The sequence below is a fragment of the Thrips palmi genome, unplaced genomic scaffold (assembly GCF_012932325.1).
Source record: "Thrips palmi isolate BJ-2018 unplaced genomic scaffold, TpBJ-2018v1 HiC_scaffold_4, whole genome shotgun sequence".
Classification (NCBI taxonomy): domain Eukaryota; kingdom Metazoa; phylum Arthropoda; class Insecta; order Thysanoptera; family Thripidae; genus Thrips; species Thrips palmi.
The window spans coordinates 9,350,035-9,376,747 of record NW_023144631.1 but is presented as its reverse complement, the minus strand read 5'-3'; the positions used below and the strand labels follow the sequence as shown (position 1 = coordinate 9,376,747).

General features: G+C 45.6%; 5 protein-coding genes across 6 annotated transcripts; 4 read left to right on the top strand and 1 right to left on the bottom strand.

The window, feature by feature from the left end:
• The first annotated feature begins 1,629 nt into the window (after positions 1 to 1,629).
• On the top strand, positions 1,630 to 7,194 carry LOC117649652 (globin-2 B chain-like). The gene is made up of 4 exons (XM_034392591.1): positions 1,630 to 1,789; positions 5,518 to 5,666; positions 5,790 to 6,015; positions 6,088 to 7,194. The coding sequence occupies exons 2-4, from the start codon at positions 5,518 to 5,520 to the stop codon at positions 6,235 to 6,237; spliced, it is 525 nt and encodes a 174-aa protein (XP_034248482.1). The 5' UTR covers positions 1,630 to 1,789; the 3' UTR covers positions 6,238 to 7,194.
• A 1,163-nt stretch (positions 7,195 to 8,357) lies between these two features.
• On the top strand, positions 8,358 to 9,375 carry LOC117649278 (putative ATP synthase subunit f, mitochondrial). Its single transcript, XM_034391885.1, has 4 exons — positions 8,358 to 8,571; positions 8,841 to 8,939; positions 9,059 to 9,175; positions 9,253 to 9,375. The coding sequence occupies exons 1-4, from the start codon at positions 8,472 to 8,474 to the stop codon at positions 9,279 to 9,281; spliced, it is 345 nt and encodes a 114-aa protein (XP_034247776.1). The 5' UTR covers positions 8,358 to 8,471; the 3' UTR covers positions 9,282 to 9,375.
• A 725-nt stretch (positions 9,376 to 10,100) lies between these two features.
• LOC117649494 (structural maintenance of chromosomes protein 1A) lies at positions 10,101 to 16,647 on the top strand. The gene is made up of 24 exons (XM_034392361.1): positions 10,101 to 10,212; positions 10,448 to 10,568; positions 10,656 to 10,755; positions 10,848 to 10,996; positions 11,098 to 11,266; positions 11,359 to 11,571; positions 11,641 to 11,892; positions 11,979 to 12,193; positions 12,280 to 12,493; positions 12,572 to 12,757; positions 12,844 to 13,038; positions 13,141 to 13,263; positions 13,351 to 13,482; positions 13,563 to 13,628; positions 13,731 to 13,888; positions 13,990 to 14,087; positions 14,177 to 14,358; positions 14,439 to 14,561; positions 14,637 to 14,773; positions 14,912 to 15,056; positions 15,157 to 15,336; positions 15,425 to 15,603; positions 15,698 to 15,875; positions 15,961 to 16,647. Exons 1-24 carry the CDS (start codon positions 10,101 to 10,103, stop codon positions 16,039 to 16,041), a joined length of 3,708 nt encoding a protein of 1,235 aa, XP_034248252.1. The 3' UTR covers positions 16,042 to 16,647.
• A 196-nt stretch (positions 16,648 to 16,843) lies between these two features.
• Positions 16,844 to 22,937, top strand: LOC117649468 (structural maintenance of chromosomes protein 1A-like). Its single transcript, XM_034392308.1, has 25 exons — positions 16,844 to 16,956; positions 17,030 to 17,279; positions 17,393 to 17,513; positions 17,584 to 17,710; positions 17,787 to 17,935; positions 18,059 to 18,227; positions 18,305 to 18,517; positions 18,588 to 18,839; positions 18,928 to 19,142; positions 19,218 to 19,431; positions 19,509 to 19,694; positions 19,759 to 19,947; positions 20,026 to 20,148; positions 20,262 to 20,393; positions 20,473 to 20,538; positions 20,621 to 20,778; positions 20,862 to 20,959; positions 21,043 to 21,224; positions 21,308 to 21,430; positions 21,507 to 21,628; positions 21,714 to 21,864; positions 21,940 to 22,119; positions 22,197 to 22,375; positions 22,460 to 22,637; positions 22,718 to 22,937. The coding sequence occupies exons 2-25, from the start codon at positions 17,165 to 17,167 to the stop codon at positions 22,802 to 22,804; spliced, it is 3,729 nt and encodes a 1,242-aa protein (XP_034248199.1). The 5' UTR covers positions 16,844 to 16,956; positions 17,030 to 17,164; the 3' UTR covers positions 22,805 to 22,937.
• On the bottom strand, positions 22,875 to 25,799 carry LOC117649469 (ras suppressor protein 1). 2 transcript variants are annotated; one of them, XM_034392309.1, is made up of 8 exons: positions 25,589 to 25,799; positions 25,136 to 25,186; positions 24,929 to 25,049; positions 24,723 to 24,841; positions 24,551 to 24,633; positions 24,357 to 24,471; positions 24,057 to 24,189; positions 22,875 to 23,974 (listed from the first exon to the last, which is right to left on the bottom strand). In XM_034392309.1, the coding sequence occupies exons 1-8, from the start codon at positions 25,731 to 25,733 to the stop codon at positions 23,881 to 23,883; spliced, it is 861 nt and encodes a 286-aa protein (XP_034248200.1). In that variant the 5' UTR covers positions 25,734 to 25,799; the 3' UTR covers positions 22,875 to 23,880. The 2 variants fall into 2 exon arrangements, with proteins under 2 accessions (XP_034248200.1, XP_034248201.1); XM_034392310.1 differs by lacking the exon at positions 25,589 to 25,799 and adding an exon at positions 25,345 to 25,512.
• Positions 25,800 to 26,713: the final 914 nt, after the last annotated feature.

Sequence of the window (26,713 nt, the reverse complement as noted above, 5' to 3'; positions counted from 1 at the left end):
GGCTGCTTTGCGGTTGCCTTCTCGAACGCGTCCCGCCGTCCCGCCCAGCCCCGCCCAGCACGGTGTGCGGTTTGCCCGGGTTGGCCGGCTTGGCCCCGACCGCGCGCCTGCGGAGGCAGGGGTAGGCCGTCCCGCATTACACTGGTGTGTGACGGGCTGACGGGCCGGCCTGCAACGAGGCGCTCGCCGTCCTCGCCATCGCTGAGGCATCGGCGGCCCAGCTCGACCACGGCCTTCTTGGACTTGGCGGGCGCCAGACGCGCCAGCCGCGCCACCGCACGAGTCCAAAGCGACGGACGCGTCGCGACGCCGGGCGCGTGCCAGTGTGCCAGACACGTGGAGTAGCGGCGGGCACTGGGAGTACTCCCTGCCTGCGAGGGCGGGGTCTCTACCGCATCGAAAAAAAAAGAAAAAAACACTGAAACAACAACCCACCTCTGGTCGGCACGTGGTTCGATAACCACGATGAAGTTTGTTGGTGGAACAGGAAAGGGTCACCATCGGTCACCATGATGTCAAACGATAATTTTAGACATGACATCATTGTCAATGCGGGACGTGGCTTCGTCTTATCGATAACCACGATGAAGTCTAGTCGTGTATGGTCCGAAGGAACAGAAAAGGTCGCCTTGATGTCAAATGATAATTTCAAAATGGCATCCTCTTTTAGCTCACTGGACGTCAACATGACATTCAGTTTTTCTGTTCCCAGGGTATTGATGTCTGACCGTTTTCCGAGAGACAAAAGACATTTCGAAAAAAAAATGGAACTCTTGCGCATCGTGCTCAAAGTGCGACAGTTTGGGACAGTTGGGGCAGGTCGACTTGAGGACAGTCTCTTTTCGCCCTGCTCCTCGACAGTGTCACGCAACCCCTCCCCCCGTTTCGAACAACACGTCACCTGAAGGCTGAAGGGTTAATGCGCGGCGCGCGGCCTCTCTCCTCGGCCTTTCCACCGCCTTGCCTTTTCGAACACATTCGACCCACATACGCCCACCCCTCCTCGCCCCGCCCCTCCCCTCCCCGCCACACGACGCGCGGTGCCGTGCTGAATAAGTGACACCGTGCCTTCTTTTACTGGTGTGCTGGTGTGCCGCGCCGTGCCCGCCATCGCATCGCATCGCCTTCCTGGGCCCGGGGGGCACCTTCCTGTCCGGCGGGCGGCGCTGTGCGGGTGCGGTGCTGCCGGGCCGCCCTACTCCAAAGCCTCCTGCAAGGCGCGAGACATTGCCGACCCGGTTGCTTGTGCTCTGGGCCCTGGCGGCCTGGCGTGGTGGGCTGGCGGGCTGGCGTGGTGGGCTGGCGGGCTGGCGGGCTGGCGGGCTGGCGGTCGCGCCGCCCTTGAGACTCGGGCCACCAAATACGTCGGTCTGGCCCTGGCCGGCGCCACCTCTGACCTGGCCGCCCTGGCCGCCCTGGCCGCCGTCGCGCTCCACGCGGTAGCGCTATTGCCCGATATGCAACACGTTATCTGCGGGCGCCGCGGGCTCTGCTCCGCGGCTGTAGCGGCTGTGGCCGTGGTGTGTGTGGTGGGTGGCTCGCGGCTGCCGGGCTGCACGGCGGCCCGCCCGAGCTGGCAGCACAGCAGTGGCGGCGTGGCGGCGTGGCGGCCGTTGCTGTGCGGCCCGGCCAGGCGGCCAGGCGTCGAGTCAAGTCAGTCGCCGTCGCCTCGACCGCGCTGTGCCGTGCCCCCGTGCCTCAGTCGGTCTCAGTCTCCCGGTCCCGTCGCGCCACTGCGGGTCCTGGCCCACCGAGCACGCCGAGCACGCCGAGCACGCCAGGCACCAAGGTAAGCATTGTCCAGCACTCCAGCAACCAGGCCGGTGCCGTGCTGGAGTCGTGCCGGAGCCGTGCTGGAGGAGAGCCCCGCGCCCTGCCCGCGCCCCGCCAGCTGTCACTTGAGGCTGGTGGGAGTGTCAACAGCAGACAGCGCGAGGCGCGGCACGGCGCGGCACGGCGCGGCACAGCACGGCGCCTGCCTACCGGTCACCGCCGAAACAAAGCCCGTCCCGAGTTCTGTGTTCGTTGCTTCTATGGGACAATCATGGCGTGGCGCCGAAGCACGCCGAAGCCATCGTCATCGGCTCGGAACGGAACGGACGGGAACAAACTAGCGCCTAGCGCCGGTGTCCGACTGGGCGAGTGGGCGGCTGGTGGCGGCTGGCCGGAACCAAGCCCATCCACGACGGCCTGCCTCGGCTGCGCGACGGCACCGCGGCCACCGTTCAGACAGTCGTTTCCATCGCTCTGTCTCTCTCGCACTCATGGGGCGTCCCGCACAGGTGCGAGAGAGACAGAGCGACGAATCAGTGTGCAGCCGCGACGTGCGCCCAGTCGGGGAGATGCCGGCAACAGCTGATAGTGCGTCTTCCTGTTCGAAAACAAGCGGCCAGCGCTGGGTGTAGGGCGGAGGGTTCGACGCCGGCCTGCGTCCTTGACGGCCTCGGCGGCCTTGACGCTTGACGGGTTGCCGGCGCTACGGCGCGACCACCTGGGTCGGCCTGGGTGCTGCTGCTGCTACTAGCCGTGGAGGCTGTCTCAGGGAATCCCTCGGCCTGCGAACGCCGCGCTGTTTTGATATTTGTGATATGATCTCGCGATAAGGACTTGGACAAGTCACTGCCAATAGGAAGAAGGAAGGAGGGGGAACAACAGCTTCGAGTGGGCAGCGCGCTCTTTTACTCGTGGCTGGCACTTAACACTGTACCGGGTGCCCGGGAAAATACAGGACAGTGCGATGGGTGGCCTACCCTGGCTGAGCCGCAGGCGCGCCTCCCGAGCGGCGTTCGGGTGGCTGGCGAGCAGTGGTGGGGGAAAGGCAGTGGGGATCGGGCAGTGGGGGCCCAAAGGGTGGAGGGGCAGCAAAGGGTAGGAAAGGGCTCCAGGGGCACCCACGACAACCCCGCGACTCCCCCTTCAGAGTCGCGACCACCCTGCTTTGCAAACACCCTTTCAGAGTCGCGGGTCGCGAGATCCTCGCGAAGATATCAACGGGGGTGCCACGAGGACCCCGCAAACGGTGTCGCCAGGACAAGCGCCAGGATCTCGCAGCCCGCGACTCTGAAAGGGTGCTTGCAAGACAGGGTGTCGCGTGGGTTGTCGTGGGTGCCCCTGGAGCCTTATCCTACCCTTTGCTGCCCCTCCACCTTGGCCCCCACTGCCCGATCCCCACTGCCATTCCCCCACCACTGCTCGCCAGCCACCCGAACGCCGCTCGGCAGGCGCGCCTGCGGCTCAGCCAGGGTAGGCCACCCATCGCACTGTCCTGTATTTTCCCGGGCACCCGGTACTGCCCGATGAGTTTGCGATGTTCCATACAAGCAAGCTCGCCTCAAAACCAGCAAGGCCACACGTCCTACTTGAATGCGAATCGACAATCGTGTCACGTTCGTTTGAACGTGGCGCGCCAAGTTCAGGAAGACCAAGGACGCGTCAGCCTAAATGTTTGAGTACGGGAAGTCATTCATTTTAACCCCGGAGCGCGCCAAGTATTTTGAGTACTGTTTCCGGTGCCGTGCTCGTGTGAGTGTGTGTGTGTGCTGGTCGGGACGTCCTCCCGCATTAGCGTCCGTGCATGCTAACACACGAGTCCGTGCATTGCGATCAAACACGAGTACGCGCGATAGCGTGCGTGTGGCGGCGCGGCGCCCGTCACGTAGTGGTTCCACTCAGCCTCCTGCGCCGGCAAGGCAGGCAGGGCTCCAGGGAGCCAAACCGTTTGAATGCCGTTTATCAGCGCCGCGTTGCAGCAAAGGATGGCCGACTGACTTTGTTTTGAGGTACAGGCCTGTTTTGCCCATGGGTCAGGTTAGACTCGAGCAATGCGTAACGCCCATACCACACGATTCGGTAGCCCCTGCCGTGGGGGGGCGCTCACAACCCTAATCATGTGAACTAAACTACGTGGTGTCCTATCCTTATCTAATGTAATCCTTTTCCATAACTCGTTGACAAGAAATAAGATAATTATTGAAGCCCTCTGATAGCCCTTGTTGCGAGTCATGTGTGTTCGTGCAGACACATTGGGGCCGCCCCTTATCCATGTAGGTAGTGGCACGTGCAGAGAAAAAGGGTGTCTCGCCCCCTCCTTTACGTCGTGGCACGCGCAGTGAGAGTCTGCCTCGCTCCCTCGTACGTGCAGACAAAGAGTCTCGCCCGCCCCGCCACGCTAGACGCTTACGCTACGCGCGCTACGCTACGCCAGGGGGAGGGCCGTACTCCGCTTTTTTCTCTCTCTCTCTCTCTCTCTCTCTCTCTCTCTCTCTCTCTCTCTCTCTCTCTCTCTCTCTCTCTCTCCCCCCCTCTCTCTCCCTCCCTCTCTCTCTCTCCCTCTCTCTCTCTCCCTCTCTCTCTCTCCCTCTCTCTCTCTCTCCCTCTCTCTCTCTCTCTCTCTCTCTTCTCTCTCTCTCTCTCTTCTCTCCTCTCTCTCTCTCCCTCCCTCTCTCTCTCCCTCTCTCTCTCTCTCCCTCTCCCTCTCTCTCCCTCTCTCTCGCTCCGCACGCATAATGCAGCACGGCTGCGGCCCGCCGGCCTAAATAATGCACTCCGGGAGGACGAGCTGTTGCGCAATGTTGTCCGATGCGAGAATGCTTAATCGGGAGACCCGTCACGGTGAACACTCTCCCGCCCGCCAGAGTTGCAGCGCGCCAATGCGGCCAATGCGCGCCACTCGAGATGCCAGTGTGGTGGAGCGCGGGGCTGCCAGACACCCCCTCCCCTTCCCCTCCCCCCTCCCCACCGCGCCCGGGCTTTCCCTCTCGGAATTGATAACGCCCCTAATGCCTGACCCTGATTATGTGATAACTAACTCGGCCCGTTTCAAGTGACAGATTACTTTCACATGCGATTCGAGCCCCACGCATTTAAATCCAAATCACGGCGAGATACTTATTGCGTGACTTGCGTTTTAACTACGCACCTGCTTGGACGGTGCTTGAAAAGCACTAATTGCGTTGCGATTGTTGGCCCGAACGGCTCGTCGAAGAGGACGACCGACCACGCGGCGCACGCGCCTCCTTGCCCGGAGTTTGTTTGGGGGTAATGGTGTCTCTCTTTGCTTTCGGGGCGGCGCGCACAGTCAATACTATTTGCGCGGAGTTGCCGCTTCCGCGGGTACACACCGTGAAAAGTTGCCGAGGTCAATAACAAAGTGAGCAGCCACAGTTTGGCCGAGGCTGCGGCGTTTGCGGGAAGGATACGCGGGAGTTCAAATCCAAACGCGAGTCTTCTTTTTTTGCGTTCGCCTGACTTTTTTTCACAGTGTGGGAGGGCGCGCGGACTCTGCGACTGTCGCCATGGTGACGGCGCGGGACTTCTTTCCGAAATGCATTTAGCACATACTTACCGCTGAGTTAATGAGGCGCTGGTGAATGCCGAGTTTGGAGAGGATAAGGGCTCGAAGGCACAAAGCAGAAGCCATTTCCTGCGGTAATCATCCCCCAGGCCGCCAGCCCCGCCAGCACGCTGACAGGGGCTGACAGGCTCTCTCTCAACTTTGGCTGATGTCTCTGTCTCCAGATGGGCATCATCCTCAGCTACTTGTGGCCGCTCAGCACCGAGGTGGACCCCGTCACGGGTCTCAGCCCCAAGGACAAGCACTTGCTGACCACCACCTGGGCGCTCGTCAAGAAGGACGCCGCCGGCAACGGCTCCCACCTCTTCCGGCTGTGAGTGCAGTCATTTTGTCCCGAAAAGACGATGGATTGGATTACTTTTGAAGATTTCGTCCATAACGATTGCATTTTGTGTAGCCTTGGCGGTCCCCTTGTATAACTTTGTGACATGCACAGGCTGTTCGAGAAGCACCCGGACGTGAGGGACATGTTCCCGTTCGCCCGCGGCAAGCAGTGGGCCGAGTACAGCGAGGACGCGCGCCTCCGCGCGCACGTGAGCTCCGTCATGTACGCTCTCACCTCCATGGTGGACAACCTGGGCGACGTGGCCTGCCTGGACGCCATGGTGCGCAAGCTGGCCGACAACCACGTCCGCCGCCGCGTCACCCTGGAGCACTTCAAGGTGTGCACTGAGACCGCAGTTCGATGGTTCGTGTTCCAAGGGAGCGAAATTAAACCTCTGTCTGTCCTCCAGGCTCTCGGGGGCATCCTGGTGCAGACCCTGCAGGACAAGCTGGGCCCCAGCATCATGACGGCCGAGACGACCACCGCCTGGGCGAGGATGTACGACCTGGTGCTCAAGGTGCTGGCCGACCAGATGGCCAAGCCCAAGGGCTCGGACTGAGGGAGTGCGTGGTTGAGTGCGTGTGTACCTGAGGGAGCGCTTGGGCGAGTGCGTGTGAGTGCGAGCGAGAGTGTGTGCGTGAGTGGCTGACGATGGAGTACTCAACAGAAAAACTTGTGTTACCGAAATTTTTTTTTGATTTTTCGGAGTCAAGAAGTAATGTATACCCATTGTTGTAAACTAAAATTTAGTCGGTCCAACTAGTGGTATACTTTCCCTAGTGAGTGAACGCCTCTGTACCTCTTCCTCCCCACCTTCTTTTCCCCTTCCTGCTTGGCGTCGCTTGGCGTCATTAGGACATGATTAGTAGGAAGTGCCGACTCGGGGGGATGGCGCTGAGCCTGGCTCGGCCTGGCTGAGCACACTGTATCGGTCTAATGGCCACCCGGCCACCCCACACACGCCTCTCGCACAATGCTCACACTCGTACGCTCGTGCACACTCCCCCCTCCCCCCCTCTCTCTATAACCCCCCTCGCGGATCAAAGACGTAAAAAAAAAATACTCCGGTGGGGGGGCGTGTTTCTTTTTGTTTCGCGCTTCCTTTTTTTTCAAGCAGCGTATTTAATTTATCAGGGGAAAAGCTTTTTTTTCCGCAATGAATGCGTGGTTTATGTGAATTGCGCGGTGCTATCGTATCATACATCCGTATGTACAGTGTTTTTGTTTTGTTAATTTCGATCATAATGCTATATATGTAAGCCCTTTTTTTACTCAGTACCATTGTTTGTGGGAATGCGTTTTTAGGAGCTTGGTACTTATAAGCTACGTAATGTGTGTACAATGTCATAATAATATTGAATTTACAACCATTCCACTCATTTTTTGAAATGCCGATTTAAACTTGTTTGTAGATACTGTTTTATCTCTCGGAAAATTCAGTGACCCTCGTTATACTTCTGTTTGTAGTAGTGTTTCGACCTGTTTCCTGATTGCCATTAAAGAAGGTTGTTACTGACGATGTACTTTTCTTTTCCCGCCATACATTGCCAGGGGGAGGGGCTGTCGTGGAAGGCCCTTGACCTTGGATTTTGGTTGGGTGTCAAGGGTACTGATGACCTTGCCCCTGAGTGACGATTAGAACCGCGGTCGCCACCGAGCGACGGGAGTTCGCACTCACTTATGCCGGCTCAGCTGTGGGCTGGCTGCGGGGTCGCGAGCGTCGTGGTCGCGCCGTCGCGAAGGCCATGGAGGCCACGCGCCAGACGTCGGCCCCATCACTTCATCAGTGTGAGGGCCGGCGCGGCCGGCGCGGCGAGGGGGAAGGGAAGTGATCCAAAACGCTCCGAACGGCGCGTGTGGTTCGGCCAAAGTAAATACGAAACAGGAAATGGAACCCAACGCATCCGCAACGTCGAACCAAGGCTTGGTGTAACACCCTCGAAATGTCTCGCAGTGAAATTTGAGCTGTGCAACAGGGAACTCGAGCCAGCATAATACCTCTTGGAGACGATGTCAAATTTCAGGGCACTCCTTCGAAAACCAAGGGGACACACCGCAGTAAGCTTACGGCGGGCGAAACGCGGGGACTGATTGAGACTGACGGAGCGGGGCTGGGCAGCTCGGGCTGATTCTGGGCACTTCTTTCGTCGTCCTGTCTCTCTCGCTCTCATGGCGCGTCCCGTATGGGTGCGAGGGAGACAGAGCGACAAAACGTTGTCCGGAATGATTCCCATTGAGGAGGGCTGGGCGTCGGCTGCGCGGCCCCCAGGACCACAGCACGCCGCACCCGCGAGAGAGCGGAACAAGAAGGGACGGGAAGGGACACCTCAAAGAGACTGTTTACTGGCCGTGACAACGTGACATCTCGACACTCGGCAACCGGGGCGAGGCAGGGTGAGCCATCAGCGTGTCTGGACTGGACCACTGGACTGGACCCCTCCCTCGGGCCCTCGAAGGCCCCCAAGACGGCGGCCTTTCTTCCTGTCATTGGTGCAGCCGGATGCAGACGCGAGGGGCACTCTCTCTGTCTCTCTCTTCTCTTTATCCCGCGCCCGTGCCACGTCGAGTCGACGTCAGCACATCGTAGGGGTGCTTTTCGCTTTCGAAACTCCCCGCCTCATGCAGCACTTCCAATAACCCCGTTATTCGCAGTCATTCCTGTTATTCGCAGAAGGGTAGCTTGGTCGTTTTCGTCTGCTAGCAGCTGGAGTGGGGGGCGTTGTCAGCTGTCATCGGGCTCTCTCCAGCCAGTTTTGTCTGAAAAGACGCTTTGAGTCGACCGACAAAGACAAAATGGTGTGGGAGGCGCCGAATTCTCGTATCGGGGATTACCCTGCAGAGTACAATCAGAAGGTCCATGGGCCGTATGACCCTGCTCGCTACTATGGACCGCGTAAGTGCCAAAGACGCCCTAACCATAGCATTGCCTCGCGAAAGACAGATTTTTTCAGCTAAACGAATTTTAGGAAACACTTTTTTTGTTGCCTTGTATGGTAATTCACAGTTGACCAGATCCAATGGCTTCACCTCTTTGGTAGAACTACTTTCCTGTTGAATTCTACCCACAGACCCTCTCTACACCCTGCTCTCTGATCAATTAAAGATTTTGTTTTACTTTTGTGGCAGTTACTTGAGTGTTCTTTATGAAAACTTTTTTTACAGGAGATACGCCTCTTGGAGAGGTGAAGTTGGGAGAGCTGCAGAAGTGGCTGGGCCGTCGCAACTTCCATCCTCGTGCTATGGTGCAGTGTGCCAGCCGAGGTAAGTAAATTGGTTCTGGTTTTTTATTAAAATTTAAAAGAAATACTTTATGAAGATGAAATGACTTCTATGTTCCCTTATCCACATTAATCCAAGTCAATCATGGTTTTTGTTTGTAGCCACATGGCGATGGAGGCACAAGTATGTCTTCCCAGTGCGGAGCAATGCTGCTTTTCTGTATCAGTTCATTTTCTGCACATCCATTTTCTATTACACGATCAACTACAAGAAGTTCTGTAAGTATTTTATTTTAAGTAACCTTTGGTTTCTTTTGGGTGCATTCTTGCCACTAACAGTTTGACTTGATTTCCAGGGGATCATGCTCACTACAAATACCACTAATTAAAATATCCAAAATTAAGATTGGTACTCATCACTGTAATTTTTGAGAGTACCTAGGGGACACCTTTTGTCCACTTTTTAGAGTTCTTCACCCCTTTTTGTTGGATAGTTTGTTCATGCATTTTTTGTGGTCGGTGTCGTGCATTTCTCGCTTTGTGTAAAATATTGGTGAATAAAGAAATGAAGTATTACACATGTCTTGTTTCATTACTCTATACTGGGAAAAGATTACTTATGGTGCGCTGACAGGAGAGTTATAGACAGACAGTCTTTACCGGTACCTGTCTGGTAGCTGAAAAAGTACCAACCAACAGGACCGTAGAGTTCTTCAGTCCCAATACATGTGCAGCTCCGAATTGTCAACAGCGTTCACTTTTACAAAAGTTTTTCTTGCTTACAACAGCGTTATTCAAAAATAGAAAAGGAAGGTAGGTTTTAAAAACAATTTTTCTACACTACGAAACTGAGAATCAAACTTTTTATACGGTCGCCCGCCGTTTCTCAGTTTCCGGTAAGACGCGAGGCATAACCAACTCCGAAGAATTCAAATAAACCCAATACTGTCGTCAGATGGGCATATTAAGTGCAACACCATAGTAAATTTTAAAAATTTAAATAATATTTCTTGTATATTTGGGTCCATTTAAGTTTTAGCTCTTTTGGAACGCACAGAAAATAATAGTCCACTAACTGACTCCCGTTGTTATTTTCTGTTTGTTGTTTGGAGCGAACGCCGCTGCTGATGTTCGTATTGTGATGGTGCTTTTTGAATGGGAAAAACATTAAACTTAAGGGAGAAGTGATCACAGAAAAGCAAAGATGAGGGCTGTTTTGCACAGCATTGAAGTGGAAAACTTCAAATCTTACCGGGGAAAGCAGACAATTGGCCCCTTGAAGCCGTTCACCGCTGTCATAGGGCCCAATGGATCAGGTCGGTATAGTTGTTTATGTTTGGCCAATTACAGACAATTAGCTCATCTCCCCAGGTTTCAATGCTTTAATGATTTAGTTTTATGTTTTATTGGGTGGTCCAAAATATCCAACCCTGGATTTGGTTTCTATTTTCGGGGGAATACAGATTTGTTACTATTGAGGTTATGTACTTACATTCAGTAGGGATGTCATTTAGAAGGTCTAATGTGATGTTTCATTCGTTCTGTTCTCAGGAAAATCAAATTTCATGGACGCCATCTCGTTTGTTATGGGAGAGAAAACGTCAAGTTTGCGAGTCAAACGCTTGAGTGACCTTATTCATGGAGCGTCGGTTGGATCCCCAGTGTCCAATAGGTAACCAGTCAGCTTTCCATGACATGCTGGTAAAAGTAGTGTGTAGACTGAAGTAATTAACTGACGTGGAGCATTTGTTTGTTTCAGAGCTTCAGTTACAGCAATCTTCCATATGGAAGATGGGTCTGAGAGACATTTTACCAGAACAGTCCAAGGATCATCTTCAGAACATCGGTTTAATCGTGAAGTATGTTCACCTGTTACTGTCATTTCATTCATTATTTTTTATTTCATGCAGATCATGATTAATATGTTGACTTTCTGTCTTCAAAATTTCAGCCTGTTTCAAATAACGTGTACTTACAAGAGCTTGAAAAATTGGGCATTAATGCTAAAGCAAAGAACTTTCTAGTATTCCAAGGAGCCGTTGAGTCTATTGCTATGAAAAATCCCAAGGAAAGAACAGTATTATTTGAAGAAATCAGTGGGTATGTTCATTTTGTCCTTATCATTCAGATTAACATTTTATAAAGATTTGTACTCCTCCTTGGACCCTTTTGAGCTATGTCATCATTTTGTATTCTTTCAGCTCTGGAAATCTCAAGGATGAATATGAAAAGCTGAAGGCAGAGATGTTGAAGGCTGAGGAAGAAACTCAGTTCACATACCAAAAAAAGAAAGGTATAGCTGCAGAGAGGAAAGAAGCCAAGCTGGAGAAGGAGGAGGCCGAAAAATATCAGCGTTTAAAAGATGATTTGGTTTGTATTCATAAAATACTTTTGTTTAAAATTTTGAGGTGTTGTATATAGCCAAGTTTTTACAATGCTGATCTTTTGATTTTACTTCACAGGCTGACAAGCAAGTGGAACTTCAACTCTTCCGTCTGTATCACAATCAAAAAGATATTGAACGCTTGGAGGATGAGTATAAACGAAAATCGGCAGAAATTGAAAAAATTGAGAAGAAAAAGGAAAAGGCTGAAGAAGCATTGAAAGAAAAGAAGAAGGAAAGTGGGAAAGCTTCAAGAGAATTTGCCAAAATTGAGCAAGATATCAGAGAGCATGTGAGTAAACAGCCTGCTTTGAAGTAATCAATGTGACGTCTGATATACTTATATGACTAATTTTTGCAGGAAGTGGAAATAAACCGGAAACGTCCAACTTTCATCAAGGCTAAAGAACGTGTTGCTCATGTCAAAAAGAAACTTGAAAGTGCTCACAAGTCATTATCACAAGCTCAGAAGGCTCATGATGCACATGAGGAAGATATCAGGGTCCTTGAACGTGAGCTGGAAGCAGTTGAGGGTAAACGGTTGGAATATGAAGAGCAAGTTGCTGGAGAAAGTCAAAGCAAAGGGCGTGATGTGCAGCTGGAAGACAATCAGGTCAGATTTGACTTTCCCTTTTATCTCGGTGACATTCAAGCACTTACTTTGTTTTTTCTATTGTCATACCATTTCTATTTTCACAGGTACAAGAGTACAATAGATTGAAGGAAGAGGCTGGAAAGCGCTCTGCAATGTGCCTTCAGCAGCTTGATTCAGTTAACCGTGAACAAAAATCAGATCAAGATCGGCTCGACAACGAGGGCCGTAAACGTTCTGAAATTGAAAACAAGATGAGGCAGAAGGGCCATGAAAAAGATGAGGCTCTGAAAAGAAGTCAGAAGCTTTCTGAACATATTCGGTAACAATTTATTTCACCAATTTGCAATCTACTTCTCTGCTATTTGTCATTTCATTAATTTATATTTTATTTTTATGTTATTACAGTGTTAGTGAAAAGGCTCTGGAAGAACAATTGGCTTTGAGGACTGCTTTGACATCTGATGTGGGCTCAAGCAAAGAGCAAGTCACCTCAATTCAGCAAGAACTAGAGCAGATCACGGAACAACTTGGTGATGCTCGTGTTGATAAACATGAAGATAGCCGCAGAAAGAAAAAGCAGGAAATTGTTGAGAACTTTAAGCGTCTTTTCCCAGGAGTAGTAAGTATATATATTTAGTATGACAATTTGTCTAAAATCTATCTCTTTTTCATTACTAAATGTATAATGCATTTTCAGTTTGACCGTATGATCAACATGTGTGAGCCTATCCACAAAAAATTCAACATGGCCATTACGAAAGTGCTGGGAAAATACATGGAAGCTATTGTTGTGGATACAGAGAAGACAGCCAGGCAGTGTATTCAGTATTTGAAGGAGCAGATGCTTGAACCAGAAACATTCTTGCCCCTTGATTATATTCAGGTTTGTTTTGTTTCACTGTCTCATTGTGTTTGTTATTATAAAGTAATCATCACCATACTAAACATGTTTCCTCTATTATATTACAGGCTAAACCTTTAAAAGAACGTCTGAGAAACATTAAAGAGCCTAAAAATGTACGCCTCTTATTTGATGTCCTGCATTACCAACCATTAGAAATTAAACGAGCAGTTCTGTTTGCTACAAATAATGCCCTTGTGTGTGATACACCTGAAGATGCAATGAAAGTGGCTTATGAAATAGAGCCTCACCATCGTTATGATGTATGTAGTTCCCTCCTAACATAATCCATTGAAGATTACTGCATTTTTCAACACTATTTTGGGATGCTTGGATTTTCTAACCCTGCATTTCCTTTCCTGCAGGCTGTAGCTCTTGATGGTACCTTCTACCAAAAGTCTGGTATCATTTCTGGAGGCTCTCTAGATTTGGCAAGAAAGGCCAAGAGATGGGATGAAAAGCAAATGTCCCAATTAAAATCCCGAAAGGTACTGTATTAATTAATGATAGAGAGCCTGTCATATCATTCTTTGGTAGGAATCTCCTCTCATACTTATGGTTTAATTGCTTTGTAGGAAGAGCTTACAGAGAAGCTCCGTGAATCAATGAAAAAGTCACGTCAGGAATCTGAATTGAACACCATTGATTCTCAGATCAAGGGATTGGAAACAAGACTTAAGTTCTCCAAGGGTGATAGGGAGAAGACGGTAAGCAAATTCAGTTCTAATGAAACAAACAAACTACGTGTCCTTCCTTGTGGCTCATGTTTTTATTTATTTCTCATCAGCTGAAACAAATTGATGACCTAGATCGAGAGCTTCAGAATCTGAAAACCCAATTGGAGGAATATGGAGTAAGTATTGTCTAAATTTAGTTGTAGAGATAGATGGTGTGGAGTTATTATTGAATTGTGTTGTCTACTGCCATGCAAAATAATTATTTTGTCTTGCCACAGCCCAGAATAGATGAAATTGAACATTCCATGGAGGTAAGAGATAGGAAACTGGATCAGCTGAAGGAAAAACTGAATTCTGTTGAGGATGATGTATTTGCTGATTTCTGTGCCTCCATTGGAGTTGACAATATAAGGCAGTATGAAGAGCGAGAACTTAGGTAATTTTTATTTTTTTCTTTCCCGCACTATTTAGCCTACCTCCTCTCATTTTATTACTTGTATGTCATGAATCATTCTTACCACTTTTTTCCTTGAACAGATCTCAACAGGAAAGGACAAAGAAACGTATGGAGTTTGAAGATCAAAAGAATCGTATTCAAAACCAGCTGGACTTTGAGAAAACACGTGATACTAAAGGTTGAGTTTGTTACAGTTGTGTAAAATGTTCAGTTGCACAAATTCAATGGCAGAGTATTACAATTTACATTTGTTTTATTTTTATGTAGATAACGTTCTTCGTTGGGAGAGGGCTGTTCAGGATGATGAAGATGCTTTAGAGTCAGCAAAACAGGCAGAACAGAAACAACTTCAAGAAATTGACAAAGATATGAGAGAATTGGACCGTCTAAAGGCAGAACGATTAACCAAGAAAAGTGAAGTTGATGCAATGGAGGAAATAATAGGAAAGGTTGGTATCTAGGATATTTAAATGTCCTGTTAAGCACCTCAATTTCTTTTGTCTCAATTTTTTATTTTGAAAATCTTTAGGCTAGGAAAGAAGTTAGTGCAATTGGCAAGGAAATTCAGGCATCACAGAAACAAGTTTCAAGCCTTGAAGCCAAAGTGGAGCAACGGAAAGCAGATCGTCACTCTCTTTTAAAACAGTGCAAGGTTTGAAGCATGTCTTAAAAAGTCAGACATTCTTTTGTAATAGAACTTCTAAGGACCTAATAATTTTTTCCTCAGATGGAAGACATTGTTATACCTATGCTGAGAGGAAATATGGAAGATATTGCTGCAGAAGGTGGTGATACATTTGAAGAATCAAGTAATGCACCTAGTTCTCTGAATGCCACCCAGCAAATGTATGATAGGGAAAGCAGGTATGGTATTGTAGTGAATTGTTTTATTATTTGGTAAATTGCGCGTCAGCACAGTACACCAGATCACAATTATATCATTTGGTATATGTATCTTGTTTACATCAGTTCTTGTATCTTACTTACTTTGCTGCCTTTCAGGATTACGTTGGATTATCGCCAACTGAATGATGACTACAAAGATTTAGATGAAGCGGATGAAATTAAGAAGCGTGGGGACAAATTGCAGAGAGCTATTAACAGTCTCATGGACACAATTCAACGTATTCAGGCTCCTAATATGAAGGTAACAAATTTGAAAATTATTGAAATATTTTCAATTTTGATTGTGCATTGTGTATCAAGGTTATGTCATGTGACTTTGAATGAATGTTCTTTCTGTTCAGGCCATGCAAAAGTTAGACCTGGCTCGAGAAAAACTCCAGGAGACTAATGAAGAATTTGACACAGCACGTAAGAAGGCTAAGAAGACTAAACAAAGTTTTGAAAAGGTCAAAAAGGATAGACATGATCGGTTTATGGATTGCTTTGAACATGTCTCTAATGAAATTGATGGTATTTACAAGGTATGTTTATAGCCCACAGTAAGTAGTTAACATTACCACTGGGAACTCATTTCTTCATTTACACCTCTGTTGCATTCTCTTTTGTCAGCATTTGGCCAAAAACCAATCTGCTCAAGCTTTCCTTGGACCCGAAAATCCAGAAGAGCCTTATTTGGATGGTATCAACTACAATTGTGTCGCTCCTGGCAAGCGTTTCCAGCCCATGAGCAATTTGTCTGGAGGTGAAAAAACTGTGGCAGCTCTTGCTCTTTTATTTGCAATTCACAGGTTAGTACCAAATATTCAGTATAGCATCCAAGGCTGGGTAACATGCAAACCCTTCTTCAATTAGTAACTTGAATATATGTGTTGTTTTTTCCAGCTATCAACCAGCTCCATTTTTTGTCCTTGATGAGATTGATGCTGCCCTTGACAATACCAATATTGGAAAAGTGGCAAGTTACATCAGAGAAAAGACTGCCTCGCTACAGACCATTGTCATATCCCTGAAAGAAGAGTTTTACAGCCATGCTGATGCTCTGATTGGGATCTGTCCTGATGTGAGTAATTTATTTCATCTAGCCTGTGAAACATTCTGTCTTGCTAGCCAAGTTTTCTTCATTGAATTCTTTGCCTGACTTTCAGACTGGTGAATGTCTCGTCAGTAAAGTGCTCACACTAGACCTGACCCAATTCCAATCGCATCTGGATGAGAGTGAACGCTGACAGTACGAGGAGCCCCCAGCTGTTGTTGGTGGGCGGAATAGAGCTGGTCTTCGATCCTCCAGGCAGAGGTCATCCGAAGGGTCATAGGATCATTGCACCACTTGCAGTTGCCTCATTGTCCAGCTGAAGTTTCTGTTCTGTTAATTACTTTATTTTATTTGTAAGGCTCCAAGAGTTTATTGCTTGTAAATATATGACAGTGTGTGTTTTTGTAAATTATTGTAGATGGTAATTTTTTGGCATGTTTGTTATTTTTTTTCTGCAAATCATGCAACATAAGAGTACAATGTAAGTTGTTAATATTCTGTTTTTAATTATTATAATAGGTTCAATTGGTTTGAGGCCTGATGTTCTACACAATTTCTCTTTTGTCATGCTCATCATTGAGTTGAATATTTCTTCCTGACATTATTGTAGTGTAATTCATTTTTCTTATTGTGTTCTCACTGTACCAATCATGTCAGCTGACGTTTCATTTTTTGTAGACGAAGAATGTCTTGACCATTCAATGTACCTTTTATCCTAGATTTATGAGGCAATTATGTCTACTGGTATTTGTGTAATTACTTGTAATAACAATATTAATAAATCTTATGAAGCATTACAGTGCACCTCTTTATTCAACTCCCTCATCTTGGACCATAAATGGTGAGTCAGCTCATTTTTTTTTCCTGCTCTTTGAGTGGAAGACAATCTCTTCATTAGCCTTATTCCAACAAAATGAGCTTCTAGGCTTCTAGATTTCAATCCTTTTCATTCACTTTCCTTCATTTGAACCGGTAGCGAAGCGTTTGTCACTTCGTCAGTGTGTGGACACGGACACGGAACACAGACTGTACACCAACATGGTGGCGATTTCTTTCAACCAAATGTCATTTGTATTTTTTCTGAAGCCAACCACGGTGCGATGGAACAGTAAGTTTGATTATTTTGTGGGTGACATTCATTAATGAGCTTTAGTTATCGATAGGATTTTCCTTGATTTAAGTTCCCAACTTCGTAGTTGTGAGCGTTGGCCAGCCTGCTCTAGCACTGTCGCCGCTGATTTGAAAAGTGGATTGGGCGCGTCGCCTAACGTTCAATAGTTTAACGATCATCGAAGGGCCGAATCCAACGACGCAACATGGCAAAGCCCATTTTATACAATGTTGAAGTTGAAAACTTCAAAACTTATGCCGGCAAAGTGATGATAGGACCGTTCAAGCCGTTCATGGCTGTTATAGGACCCAATGGCTCAGGTGAGACAAGGATGCAATGGGTTGAAACGACCGATGAGCGGGAGCGGTTCTCGATGATCCTCAATGCGTTACATGTCTGTATTAATCAACCAAGTATTGTGGCACCTGAACAGGAAAATCTAATTTTGTCGATGCTATCTCATTTGCATTGGGAGAGAAAGCATCAAAGTTAAGGGTGAAGGACCTCTCTGACCTCATCCATGGAGCTCACATTGGGAAGCCAGTTTCTGAATCGTAAGTAGGTTTATTGTCATTTCTTCTGGGCTTGCAACTCTTGTATAACACCATGGCTTATCACTTTTAGAGCATCTGTGACTTTGTACTTCAAATATGTGGATACGTCTGAAGATGCTTCGTCTCTTACGCCATCCTTCTCCATATTTCGAAGGGTTGTCACAAGAACTTCTCAGGAATACTTCATAAACAACGGGGTAACAATCGACATTTCTCATGACGTTTTTAAGTCTTTGTGTATGTACTATTATTTACGATTCCTTGGTGTTTCAGTCTGTGAAACCTGTCAAGTACTTGGCTGAGCTGAATGCCTTAGGCCTCAATATCAAAGCAGAGAACTTTCTCATTTACCAAGGAAAAGTAGAAACAGTAGCGCTGATGGATCCAAAACAGAGAACAGGTCTCTTTGAGGAGATAAGCGGGTACGAATCCGTTTGCTTAAAACAGTTTCTGTCTTGGTTCTCTAATTATTCTTTTATAAGGCAAAGCTGATAAAGACTAGAAATATTAATGTTGTGTCAAATTTCCTGATATCTTTAAAATAGGTCTAAAGCCTTTAAGAGGCAATATAATGATTTAAAGGCAGAGATGCTTGGAGCTGTTGAATCAAGTCATTTAGCCTTTTTAAAACAGCGCACCTTCAGAGGAGAATACCAAGAAGCAAAGCAGGAGCGAGGTGAAGTTCGTAAATATGAGCTGCTCCTTGAGGAATTGGTTTGTTGCACATCTAGCTTTAACTTGTTGCTTAAACTAAAAGAGATACAGCACAGTAAATCATGCCAATTTTCCAGAGAGAAAAGAGAGTTGAATTGCAACTATTTAAGCTTTTTTGCAATCAGAATGGCCTAACAAAGCTTGAGGAGGAATTGTCTCTTAAGCAAACAGAGGTAGAAGGAATGCAATCAGACAAAAAGGAATCTGAAAAAAAGTTGAAACATGCTGTTAAGTCTTTTGGGACAGCTAGCCGTGAGCTGGCAAAGCTGGAGACAGAGGTCCAAGACAAGGTAAAGATTTCTTGTGCGTTAGCTAGCTGCTTTGTTAGAGCATGTATATGTTATTTTATTTTCCTCCCAGGAAACTCAAATCAAAAAAGTTAAATTGCCATTTATTAAGGCCAAAGAGGAAGCTGCTCACCTGAGTAAAAAGCTGGAAACAGCACAGTCATCTTTGAAACAGGCATTAGATGTTCAGAAGAAACATTTAGATACCTTGAAATTTCTGAAGGAAGAGCTAGCAAATGTCCGGGCTGAGGAACAGAGTTTTATGGAAAGCGTTGCTGAAGAGAGTATCAGTCAAGGAAGGAGTATTGAACTTGAAGAATCACAGGTCATTTTTTGCACAGATTTTGTGCTTATTTCTTTTTCTTTTTTTTCTACAATCCTAATTAATTCATATCTTTAAATTTACTTTTCAGGCCAAAGATTACAATGAGTTGAAGAGACAAGCTGCTCACCTCTCAGGTTCACTCCGTCAGCAAATAGAATCCCTTACCAGAGAACATAAATCCAATTTAGACCGCAAGGAAAATGAAACAAGAAAATGTTCTAGCATCAAAGACAGAATTGCTAAAAAATCTCTAGAAAAAGAAGAATGCATGAAGCGCTGTGAGAAGCTCTCTGAGCGCATAAGGTTGGCAGAGAAACATCCAAGTGCCAACTGAAATTTTCCAATGTCTTTGTAACCATTAGATATTTTTTGTTTCAGTTCAAATGAGAAAGAGTTGCAAGAAATGTTGGCAAAGCAGAAAACATTTAAGTCAAGTAGTCTTTCTTGCCAGGAGAACATAGCTTCAATACAAGCTGAATTAAGTCAAATAACGGCTGAATTGAGTGATGCCCACATGGAAAAACATGATGTGAATGCCAGGAAAAAGAAACAAGTGGTTGTTGGAAGATTAAAAGAACTCTTTCCAGGAGTGGTAAATCAGCTCATTATTATTTATTAAGTGATCATGAATTAGACTTAAAGTTTTTCTTGTATTAAATTTTTTTCCAGTATGATAGATTGAAGTATTTATGTGAACCAGTGAACAGGAGATATTCCATTGCTCTTACCAGAGTCATGGGCAAACACATGAATGCCATTGTTGTGGACAAAGAGAGGACTGCTAGGCTTTGTATACAGTATCTCAAAGAACAAATGCTGGATGCTGAGTTATTTCTGCCATTGGATTATATTGAGGTGAGTTCAGTCCATCAAGTAGGTTTCGATATTTAGGAAGGCACTGAGCTAACTTCTTTTGCAGGTCAAACCATTACAAGAATATCTACGCCAGATAGGAGGACACCATACACATTTACTCTTTGATGTTGTTACCTACAACCCTCCAGAAGTCAGGAAAGCTATTCTTTTTGCAACAAGAAGTGTCTTAGTATGTGATACTCCAGATGATGCTATGCAAATGGCTTTTTATAATTCTCAGAAGATGCTCACAGTATGTGTGGAAAGAAGAGTGATTCATTTTTTAAAAATGATGTTACTCAGAAATGTTTAATAAGATTCTGCTTTCCAGGCCATTGCCCTAGATGGTACATTTTACCAAAAAAGTGGCTTAATTTCTGGTGGAAGTGCTGACCTGGCCAGAAAAGCAAAACAGTGGGATGAGAAACAAGTGGCTCAAATGCAAGCGAAAAAGGTGAGTACTTAACAAAGCTTTATTTAGTGTTTTATTATGATTATTATTTTCTTTTTTAATTCGATGAGGTTCCTCTATTTATATTGTATTGTATTCTCATGTTGTCTGTTAAGACTGATCTGTCTGAAAAGCTAAAATCTTTGCTCAAACAATCTCGATGTCAATCTGAGCTCAATATTGTAGACTGTGAAGTAAAGGGATATACAAGTAGAATAAAACTGATGAAAGAAGATCTGGAAAAATCTGTAAGTTGCCAACACATTTTTCAGTAGTTACATGTAAGTGTTTGTTGTCTTTTCCTAAACTATCTTTTGTTCTCACTAGCTTTCCAGAATTCGTTTAATAGATGAAGAGTTGGACAAATTAAATGAAGCTTTCCAAGGCTGCCAGGTAATTACTACTAACTGTTTAAAGCACTGAAAAATTTTGTGTTTATCTAAAAAAATGCCATTTTTAAACTTCTTGTTAACAGCCTCTGTTAAATGAAATTGAACAAACGATTGAAGGTCAAAGTGACAAGTTAAAGACTCTGGAGAAAAAAGTGCATAAACTTGAGGACCGTGTGTTTTCTGAATTTTGTAACAAAATTGGTGTCCCAAACATTAGAGCTTATGAAGAAGCAGGGCTCAAGTAAGTGCCAAATCACTTGTGTTTTTACGAGTCTTTAGTCTTTTTAAAACATACATGCTATTAATGTTGCAACTTGACCGCAGAGTCTATGAGGAACGTGAAAAGAAACGTATGGAGTTTGATAATCGCAAAAATTGCATTAAAAACCAACTTGAATATGAGAAGACTGTGGATACTGAAAGTTTGTACTCAGATTCATTCATTCATGCATTCCCTATGGTATTGAATAAGACAGTACTGTAGTTGAAATTTATTTTATTTCAGGTAACATCAAACGGTGGAATGATGAAATACAGAACAGAGAATCTGCCTTGACTGATGCTAAGAAGTTGGTTGAAGATAATCAGAATGCAGTAACCACTTTGACAGATGAATTAAAGATATTGAATGATGCCGTTAAAGAGAAGAGAAGTGAAGTCGATTTGAAGGAGAAAGAGACTGATAAGGTCTGTATGAAAAATGCTCAAAATTATGTGTTGTGTAAAAAAAAGACAAAAAAATATTTTATAAGTGTTTCTGACCAATTTAGGCCAAGAAAGATGTGAAGGCCATTGGTGATACCATTCATGGCATGCAAAAGCAGATGCTTGCAATGGAAACCAGCATTGGAAACCTTCATCGTGCACGTCGTGCTATTCTGATTCATTGTCATGTGAGTTTAAAGTTTCTCTTTCACTCATTGAAGGAAAAATAACATACCGGTAATTAAGAAAACCACTGTTTCTCAGGTTGAAGGAATTGTCTTACCAATAGTTGAGGGGGACATTAGATCACTTGTACCTGGTAGAAGTGATGAGAGTGAAAGTGGTAGTTCTACAAGTGCGAGTGTCTCCGCCGATTCTCAAGCAACGTAAGTAACTAAAAGATACGTAGTTGACTTCTAATTGGATTTAGAGAGATTTTGTTTGACTGTAACTATGTTTTATTTTTATCAGGACTTCACACATCGTAATTGATTATGACAGTCTCTCTTCTAATATCAGAAAGCTTAAAGGAGCTTCTTTAAAAGAGCATGAAACCAGTTTAAAAGAAAACATAGCAAAATTATCTGCAAAGATTATGTCCATGGGTTCCATGAACTTAAAGGTAACATTTTAATTAAGTTTTCTCCAAGATTAAAATAGAATTTTTGCTGTTAATCACTGTTATAAACATACACAGGTTGCTGAAAAATTAGAAGAAACCTCTGACAAGCTGAAAGAAACAAATTCCGAAATAGAAGATGCTCGGAAACAAGCAAGAAAGGCTATCAATGCATTTGAAAAGATCAAGAAACAGCGCTGCGATGCCTTCAATGAATGCTTTGACTTTGTCTCTAATGAAATTGATGTAATTTACAAGGTAGGTCCATTCTACCTCCCACCCCACCTTTTTTCTTTTGTTTAAGTAATATTTACATCATTAATCTGAGATTGCAGCAATTGACTCAATCAACGTCTGCTATGGCTCTCCTGACAGCAGAAAATGTAGAGGAGCCATATTTGGGTGGGATTGCTTATTGCTGTATTGCACCTGGAAAGCCCTGCAAACCAATGCAAAGCCTCTCTGGAGGGGAGAAAACAATTGCTTCGATTGCATTAGTCATCGCTTTACACAGGTCAGTGCAATCAAGTCCAGACTCCTCAAATAGCTGCTATAAGCCATGCATTTTTCTACATCACTGTATTTTTCTTATTTTCAGGCATGGCAAAGCTCCTTGCCTTATCCTCGATGAAATTGATGCTGCTCTCGATAATTCAAACATAGCAAATGTTGCACGTTTTTTTGACACCAACAAAAATCAATTTCATACTATTGCCATCTCTCTCCAGCCAGCATTCTACTGCCATGCAGATGCCTTGGTTGGTGTCACAGTTAATGTAAGTAGTAAGAAAAAATATCACAGATCTAGTGCTCAGCTTTATGAATGAGTTCCAACCTAGCTGTCTTTTTTTTCTAGTTCCGTGAAGACCGCAAAGGGAAGAAGGATCCTGAAAGTGTTGTGTTCCTGTATGATCTGGAAGTCCATGACCAGAAGAAGAACTAGAACAAACTAAAGTTTAATGTATTAAAAATGTATTTCAATCTTACTGCATTAATTGATTGATTTGCGGTACACAAAATTGTAACTTTATTCTATCAGATAAGATAAATTTTGCTCATCAAACATGAGCAACAAGTACTTGATCAAAATAAAAGTTATGAACAAAACATGAAGTCATTCATTGTTCCTTTACCATCACTCACACATTAATTTAAATAAATAGACAGTAGGTGAAGTGTTAAATTACTGAATAGCACCATTAATAACATAAAATACATCTATACTACATAACAGTCTTTATATTAGTATCTACATGATTTTATGACAACATAATATATGGTTTAACAATAACATAAAAAGTAAGTCCAAAAATATCTTATTAGTAATCAAGTACCAATGAACAGATGATAAAGTTTGATCCCAAAGAGAGGCACAATCATCATGCACAGGGAAGGACAAGATGAGATTGATAATGTGCTTATTCCCTAGACAAAATTAGTATAAAACACAAGGCTACGTAAGCAAGAGTCTTCTCTGTATAGTCGATTTAGTTCCAAACACATGTAAAAAAAGCATCATATAACATCCAAATGGAACTTTGTTAGAAAAGAAAGTCAACACAACAAAAATCTGCTAAGACTAGCAATAAGTATGACTGAACAGATAAACATGATAGATAAGGCACTGCATGTATGACTAAACTTCAATTTAAAAACAGCTAAATATTAGCTGTGAATGGCAGATCGTCATACCTAATTGAAATGAGGTACATTTCACCTTAACACAAAGCTGTTGGCAGTGAGTAGTTTGAACAAAATAATATTAGCTGGACTCCTGAAGGATTTTCCTAACCTTCTGTACATAAATTCCACAGAAAAATGTTATTGACAAGCTAAACAATAGTTGTGCCGATACAAAACTAAGATGGGGTCTATCACACAGGACCTAGTTGAAAATGCAATGGTGGTAAACAATACTGAGGTATATGCTCCTAAGAAAATTTCATCCATCAAAAGTCCCACCAAACATCCCCTCTTGTTCAGCGAAATCTTAAAAACTTTCCTCCCCTAGACAATGCTTTAGATGTTCCTCCGGATTCTTGATAGCTTATTTGTCTTGTCAATATATTTGGGTGGAGGTGGTCCTCTCACAGACACATGGCGGCTGAATAAGCTGAAAATAATTAGAAAATTCACACTGAAAACATGTGCGTTCAATCAGAGGTGACAAAATGTTTGAGCGCATGAGTACTTACTATCTGTAAGTCTCGGATCTTATGTAGTCAATTACATGAGATATTCCAACTTGAAGTTGGTCGGCTATAGGTGCAACCCATGGATTGTAATCCATTTTTAAAACAGATTTGTTGCCAATAAGATCCAATTGTCCTGCAATGCGAAGTTGACAATAGTCGTAAAGGAATCAATGCGTACTTGACGGGCCTGAGAGCACTGAAAGACAATGAGCTTCACACTCCAACCCATAGCGTTGGCTCACACCACATTGGCTGTGAGTTAGTGCAGCAAAAATAAAGAGATGTGAGGAAAATACATACCAATCTCAGGAGGAAGAACTGTCAACCGGTTGCCTTGGATATGCAACTCCCTTAAGCGAGTCAAGTCTCCAATTTCTTTGGGTATCTCAATAAGGTCATTGTCTCGGAGCACCAACTGGAAAGCAGAGTTAATATTCGCATTAAAGATAAACCCTTCACCTTATTGTGATTGCTATTATAGTCTCAGCTCTCACAATTTGCAGATTTTTCAGCTGACCAATTTCTGAGGGTATGAATTCAAAATCATTGTCTCCCAGGTACAAGGCTCTGAGGGTTTCTGGAAGTACACAGAACAGGTCATTTTATGGCATTGTTACAAGCAAAAAAATTTTAAATCCTACAAAGAGAATTGAGATTTTTCATTACCCAGAATGAAGAAGTTTGCAGGAAAACTCTCTTCATTTAAATTGTTGTAAGTCAAGTCAAGCACCTCCAACACAGGGAAAGCTCCAAATCCACGAGGAAGGGCATTCAGGCGATTCATCCTACAATATCATCACAACAATATCCAATGAACTGGCATGACAGCATGCTAAGATGAACCAAATGTTAACAAAAGACATTAAAATTACCCAAGATTCAGGATTCGAAGCTTTGGCATGGAAGATAGTGAAACAGGTAATTCTTCAATATAGTTGTTGAATAAGGTCAAAATTTCAAGATTGACAAGATTTGCCAAACCGGGGGGTATGTCTGAATAAACATAAACCAACATATTACTGAACAAAAGTAAATTCACAGAAATAACTTGGTAGATCAACAAACTGCGACAAACTTACCGACGATCTTGTTGTGGCTTAGGGTCAATCTAGTGATGTGGGCCATGTTAACTGAAACAGTAAAAAAATTTAAGAATTATAAGACAGTTCATTTTTTAAACATACAAACAATACAGTTTGTTGTCCAACAGCGCCTTTCAAACGGTGTTGTGTATACAAGTCATTCATTGTTTGTACTGAATGAAACCCAGAGGTTAGGTGTCTCTTACTGTCTTCAAAAGAATTTTCATTCAAGTGCATGACATGTCAAAGCATTTAATTTCCTGGCATTGTCGTGAATTGGTGGGCATCAAATTTTAACTGGTTTAATCGGGGAAAGGCTATCCCAGAAAAACAGGTGGCCCGCCCACGACGAGCGAGGCGCTTTGACAGCTCCGCTCGCACAGCTCTCCCAGAGACCTTCTACTTGCCAAATTTGGGCATGGCTCTAGCTTCGGATCCCAGAATACTTACGGAGCCCTGGCATCTCCTCGAAGGAACTGATTCCTTTCTCCATGAGGTCCAATTCAGGATTCCCGGAGGCACGGGCCTCGTCCAGCACTTTCTTCGCCTTGGACATCTTGGCGTTGGGTATGCACGACACTGGGGCTTGATTCATCGCGCACAAAAATATCAAACAGCGCGCATGAAAGTGGGATGGGCCGCGAGCGGAGCCTTGTCGTTCTAAACGCGGGTTCGTTCGCCAGTCGGCCGCCAGATGGCGCTGCCAACTTCCCCTTTCCGTCCTTTCCCTCTCCCGGGCCTCCCGGGTTCCGATTTGAAAACTGCGGCTCGTGGTTCAGTGCGTTATTCAATCTTGAGTCCAACCCTTCGCACAAGAAAGAAATACGAATGAAAAAGCACCCCTGAAACGGCCAAATTGCCGATCCTTCGCTAGAAGTCGAATGGGTTGCCTACCGCGCAGGGTGCGGCCTCACCACACCACACCACCACACGTGCGTCACGTGCGACGGGCGAGGCAGGGCAGGGCGGTGTTTTGGTCCCAGCCGTCCCAGCTGCAAAGGGCTGGGTGGCGATGCCTCCGACTGCGCTTCGAGCACGATGGCTCGAGATCGAAGAAATCGAATCGAACGCCAGCAAGGCCAGCAACATCAACACGGCCCTTCCGAGAAGCGCGACTTGTCGCCGCTCTGGGGCACGATCTGCAGACTAGATCGATCTCCGGGGCAACGCCATGGCAACGCAATGCAACGCAATGCAACGCCACCTGCTGCCTGCTACCTCTTCGACGCCCATGCTCGGTACTTGGGCCTCGACACTTCGGTACTCGATGGCAGTGGAGTGCCCTGGGCGCTGGCACTCGCTGCGACCTCGCGGGAATTCCCTCTGTCTTTTCATCCGTCTGACCGCGCCGCCGCCGTGCCGAGATTTGGCTCGTCGTTGTGCTTGCTGTGCGGCCGCGCTGCTCCGCCGCCTCCACCGTTTGACCCCCATCCTTTCACCCGCATCCCCGCCCCTCCCCCTCCTCTCTGCGTTAGCGCATTGTCAACGAGGTCAGGCCTCGCGACCCAGCTCGTAGCAGGCCTAACCAGCCGCCTGCTTCCTCACAGCGTAAAGTGTATCTGCTCGGGACACTCG

Excerpts from the sequence above, each read along its gene's own strand:
- LOC117649468 (XM_034392308.1), top strand. The coding sequence starts at position 17,165 with ATGGCAAAGCCCATTTTATACAATGTTGAAGTTGAAAACTTCAAAACT. Across the intron at positions 17,280-17,392 it reads TATAGGACCCAATGGCTCAG|GAAAATCTAATTTTGTCGAT; the intron begins GTGAGACAAGGA and ends GCACCTGAACAG. Across the intron at positions 18,228-18,304 it reads AGCTGCTCCTTGAGGAATTG|AGAGAAAAGAGAGTTGAATT; the intron begins GTTTGTTGCACA and ends CCAATTTTCCAG.
- LOC117649469 (XM_034392309.1), bottom strand. The coding sequence starts at position 25,733 with ATGAATCAAGCCCCAGTGTCGTGCATACCCAACGCCAAGATGTCCAAG. Across the intron at positions 24,634-24,722 it reads TGCAAACTTCTTCATTCTGG|AAACCCTCAGAGCCTTGTAC; the intron begins GTAATGAAAAAT and ends GTGTACTTCCAG. Across the intron at positions 24,472-24,550 it reads AGCTGAAAAATCTGCAAATT|TTGGTGCTCCGAGACAATGA; the intron begins GTGAGAGCTGAG and ends TCTGCTTTCCAG.
- LOC117649652 (XM_034392591.1), top strand. The coding sequence starts at position 5,518 with ATGGGCATCATCCTCAGCTACTTGTGGCCGCTCAGCACCGAGGTGGAC. Across the intron at positions 5,667-5,789 it reads GGCTCCCACCTCTTCCGGCT|GCTGTTCGAGAAGCACCCGG; the intron begins GTGAGTGCAGTC and ends TGACATGCACAG. Across the intron at positions 6,016-6,087 it reads TCACCCTGGAGCACTTCAAG|GCTCTCGGGGGCATCCTGGT; the intron begins GTGTGCACTGAG and ends TCTGTCCTCCAG.
- LOC117649278 (XM_034391885.1), top strand. The coding sequence starts at position 8,472 with ATGGTGTGGGAGGCGCCGAATTCTCGTATCGGGGATTACCCTGCAGAG. Across the intron at positions 8,940-9,058 it reads GGTGCAGTGTGCCAGCCGAG|CCACATGGCGATGGAGGCAC; the intron begins GTAAGTAAATTG and ends TTTTGTTTGTAG. Across the intron at positions 9,176-9,252 it reads GATCAACTACAAGAAGTTCT|GGGATCATGCTCACTACAAA; the intron begins GTAAGTATTTTA and ends CTTGATTTCCAG.
- LOC117649494 (XM_034392361.1), top strand. The coding sequence starts at position 10,101 with ATGAGGGCTGTTTTGCACAGCATTGAAGTGGAAAACTTCAAATCTTAC. Across the intron at positions 13,629-13,730 it reads CCCAATTGGAGGAATATGGA|CCCAGAATAGATGAAATTGA; the intron begins GTAAGTATTGTC and ends GTCTTGCCACAG. Across the intron at positions 13,889-13,989 it reads TATGAAGAGCGAGAACTTAG|ATCTCAACAGGAAAGGACAA; the intron begins GTAATTTTTATT and ends TTCCTTGAACAG.